Source organism: Alosa pseudoharengus, unplaced genomic scaffold, assembly GCF_046254945.1.
Source record: "Alosa pseudoharengus isolate Yale_2024_CS ecotype anadromous, Long Island Sound unplaced genomic scaffold, YU_APseudo_1.1 YU_APseudo_1.1_scf_4, whole genome shotgun sequence".
Classification (NCBI taxonomy): domain Eukaryota; kingdom Metazoa; phylum Chordata; class Actinopteri; order Clupeiformes; family Clupeidae; genus Alosa; species Alosa pseudoharengus.
This window is the reverse complement of record NW_027468774.1, coordinates 37,697,977-37,701,427: the sequence shown is the minus strand read 5'-3', so window position 1 is coordinate 37,701,427 and position 3,451 is coordinate 37,697,977. Positions and strand designations below refer to the sequence as shown.

The window sequence follows — 3,451 nt, the reverse complement described above, 5'->3', positions numbered from 1 at the left end:
TTTAGGGGGTTGCCTTTTCCTACAAGTATGCGAGTTGGAGCAACAAAACAAATGGCAACCTGAATGCAGAGACGACCGAATAAGCCGCATTCTCTCACCCACTGTGTCTCCTTCCCCCTCTCTCGTTCCTTGTGTTTCTATTGTTGTTACCATTTGTTTAATTGTGTTTCATAACGTTTCGCATGAAAAGAGGGCTACGTTTGGAAGACTTTGGACGAGTAAACAATTGGAAAAAAGAGGACAGCTAGTTTCAGCTGTGTGGCATGCAACGCTCGGCATGCCAGAGCATCCTGGACTTGACCTCTGCCGTCAGGCCGCCGATAATACAAAGTCCACAAAAACCATCCTGAGGTATTTGTTTTTTTATACAGAAAGTAGTGGAGCACAATTTTGGCTGTGTGGTCAAATCATAAGTTGTATGGAGAGCTTGTTAATTTTCTACAAAGTACTTTACATAATATACAGCAATAAATAAATAGTTCTGCAGAACATCAAGTTTGCCTGGTAACATCCTATGGTTGCTGTGTACTTGTGTGCGTGTTTCTAATGTGTTTGTGTGTGTGTGTGTGTGTGTGTGTGTGTGTGTGTGTGAGTGTGTGGCAGAGACTCTGTGTGTGTGTGTTGGCTGTGCACTGAGAAAGAAAAAATAAAGTAAACCAATGTTCTCAACTCTTCAAGCTTACCCAAGGTTGGACATGCAGTAGTCTTTACATTGAAATGACTCAATGGAAACAACTCGGCAAAGACAGCCTGTCTCTCCCCTTCGACAATACAAAGAAATAAACAGTCTCCAACAACAGAGGTGATGCATTTTGTTCAGTGTCACAGTGTGTAGCAACAAAACAGAACAGCACTGAACACAATATCTGTGGAACAAAGTTCGATCACAAGTTTTCTTCTAACGTTCGCACACACAATGCCACAGTAGTCAGTACCCTGTTTTATGAGGGAGATTATTCCAGGTCAATCTCCACTGGCATTACGTGGCGTGTTTCGATGCCTTCCAGGGTCAGGCCGACTTCCTAAGTACAGGTCAAGTGTTAATTGCACAAGCATTCACTTTCGATCATCTTCACCTTAATGTAAATATGGGTGAGTGTTCTTTTCCATTACCAGAACAATACATGCAAAATAATCTATTCCTGAAGGTAAATTCAAAATTATGCTTTAGAAAGCAAAGATGGGTAGATAAACTAATGGTTATTGTGCTACCAAATAAGCTAATTCTAAAGTCTAAATGGGGGACCAAAATGCCAGAATCCCCCGAAAAAATCTATAGTTATAGAATAAAAGCAACAATGCTATGTTGGCATTGTTGAGTGCCACAGGATGAGTATACCCTTAACTCGTCTTCAGCTCCCGTGTCTGTAAACAGCTCCTAAAAATGTTTCAGTTAAGCCCAAGACGTCCCCTTACCCGAGGACGGACCGCTTTCAACTCTCACCGCCGCAATGGTGAGACCTGCAAACGAGTCGCGACCGGGTCTGGCGACGCTCTCGCGACACACATGCAGCTTCGCGTTTTTATTTTTTTGTTTTTTTTGCCCCACCCAGACCCGACCCCTCCCTCCCCCCCGCCCCCCCCCCCCCGCCCGAGGATCATCATCCGTCGCCTTTTCCCCCCTCTGCGTCTCGTCTCCGACTCGGAGGGGACGCTCGGGGGCAGTCCGCCGTGTCTCAGCGCCGCGGGTCTCCGGAGAGAGGACGAGCAGCCGAGAGCCGAGTGCTGGTTTCTTACACAGCACTGGTTAATGTGATGACCACACAGTGGACCGCGAGCCCCCCCCCCCCACATTACACGGGCGCACAACTCTCTTATTGTCTGTTTGCAATTAGTCCAACAGACCAACCCCCACCCCCACCCCGACTGGGTAACTTTTAAAATGCTGAAAACCTTTGGCAAGCACCATGCGGCCAACTTGTTTCATACAAGGATGTGATATCTGTAAAGAGAGTACTTCGGGTACTTTTTTTGATTTTAGATGGAGGTGGCTATGGCATCCTAAGTGAATATACTGTATATTTATATATATATGTATATATGTCTTTAAACTACACAAAGAGGCCATTAAACATCTGACTCAAGACTAGGTATCTTCTTATACACTCTTCTATTGCTGAACTGCGCTGAATTGAGGACTCGGGGAGCTGAGTATGCACTAGTCTTATTGGCTACATAAGGCATTACATGCTCTGAAAAGTACATGTCCTTGGGTATTCGACCATCCCTGGAGCAGTATGACGCAGTGGACTTAACTGAGGACCGCAGATTGTTTTCGTTTCGTGTTTTGATGGGGGCTAACTGTTTGTAAATGTCAGAGGAGCTGCGGCCGTGGAAGAGGCGCGTGTCGTCTCGTAAAGAGTGCATGAAAGGATTGTCTGAGGTGTGGTCGGGGTACAGCGACTTGCTGCGCTTGCTCTCCTCCAGGTTGTGGTTGAAGAGCATGGACCGGCTGCCGAACAGTTTGTCGGACTTGAAGCTGAACATGTTTGCGTACGGGCTGTCCTCCAGGAAGCGGTCCTTCTCCTTGAGACTGACGCTGCGGGCCGGCCGGTTCAGGTCGATCTCCTTGGGCTTCTCCAGCATGATATTGTCAAAGGAGTGCTGGCGGCTGAGCCGCAGCCGGTTCCGCTTCTGGACGTGCGGGCCGTCCGTCTGTGGCCAGTAGCTGCCGAACATGTCGTCGGCCTGGTGCATGCTGGGGCTAAGGATGGCCTCCTGGAGCATCTGGTCCTCGCTAATGTCGTAGAGGTTGCCCATGTGCAGGCACGCTTCGCAGCGGTTGTAGGGGGAGCGGAGGGGGCCCGTGTAGGGCCCGGCGGTGGCGGGGTAGTTGGGCACCTTGGAGAGACAGCTGCGGCAGTGCGTCTGTTTGTAGTGGTCGTTGCTCTCGTGCGGGCTCAGACTCTTGTCCTTGACGCTGCTGTAGTGCTTGTTGTAGGCGTTGTCGGGGAGCAGGTCGGAGTCGGCGTGATGCAGGGGGCTGCTGTTGAGATGGATGATGGGCTGGTCGCATTTGCGGTAGTTGTCGTTGTGGTCGGAGTACATCTCGGGGAAATCCAAATCGTCGGCGGCCAGACCCCGACTCTCTCTGTAGTGCAGTGGATCTGAGTGCAGGCTCAGCTCCCGGTCAGAGTCTATGGTGTAGATTTTTTCGCGAGTCGGCGCGCCCTGCTTAGTCTTTAAGTAGGACAGCTCGGCTTCGCTGCAATCCCTAGGGTATTTTGACGTCATCGATCTTTTTTTTAAGTTGTCCTTGGGCTTCAGGTGCTTGCTGTTGTCCGGATCCTTGTACGAGGCGGCCCTGCTGGAGCAGTCGGAGATGTCGGAGTGGGCCGCATCCTCTGGCAGGTACCTCTGGCTTTTCATGGACAGACGGGGGTCTGGGACCAAAGTGTCGGGGCCTGGGCCCTGCCTCATCGTATCCACCGACTTCTTCCACAGGGCCCGG

At 50.1% G+C, this 3,451-nt stretch overlaps 1 protein-coding gene across 1 annotated transcript in view; it reads right to left on the bottom strand.

Annotated features, from left to right (window-relative positions):
- Positions 1-2,067: 2,067 nt before the first annotated feature.
- Positions 2,068-3,451, bottom strand: part of grin2aa (glutamate receptor, ionotropic, N-methyl D-aspartate 2A, a) — a 159,913-nt gene continuing 158,529 nt past the window's right edge. The window contains exon 12 of the mRNA XM_076266168.1: positions 2,068-3,451. This exon is cut by the window's right edge and continues 434 nt beyond it. Within this exon, the coding sequence (XP_076122283.1) occupies positions 2,068-3,451 (1,384 nt within the window).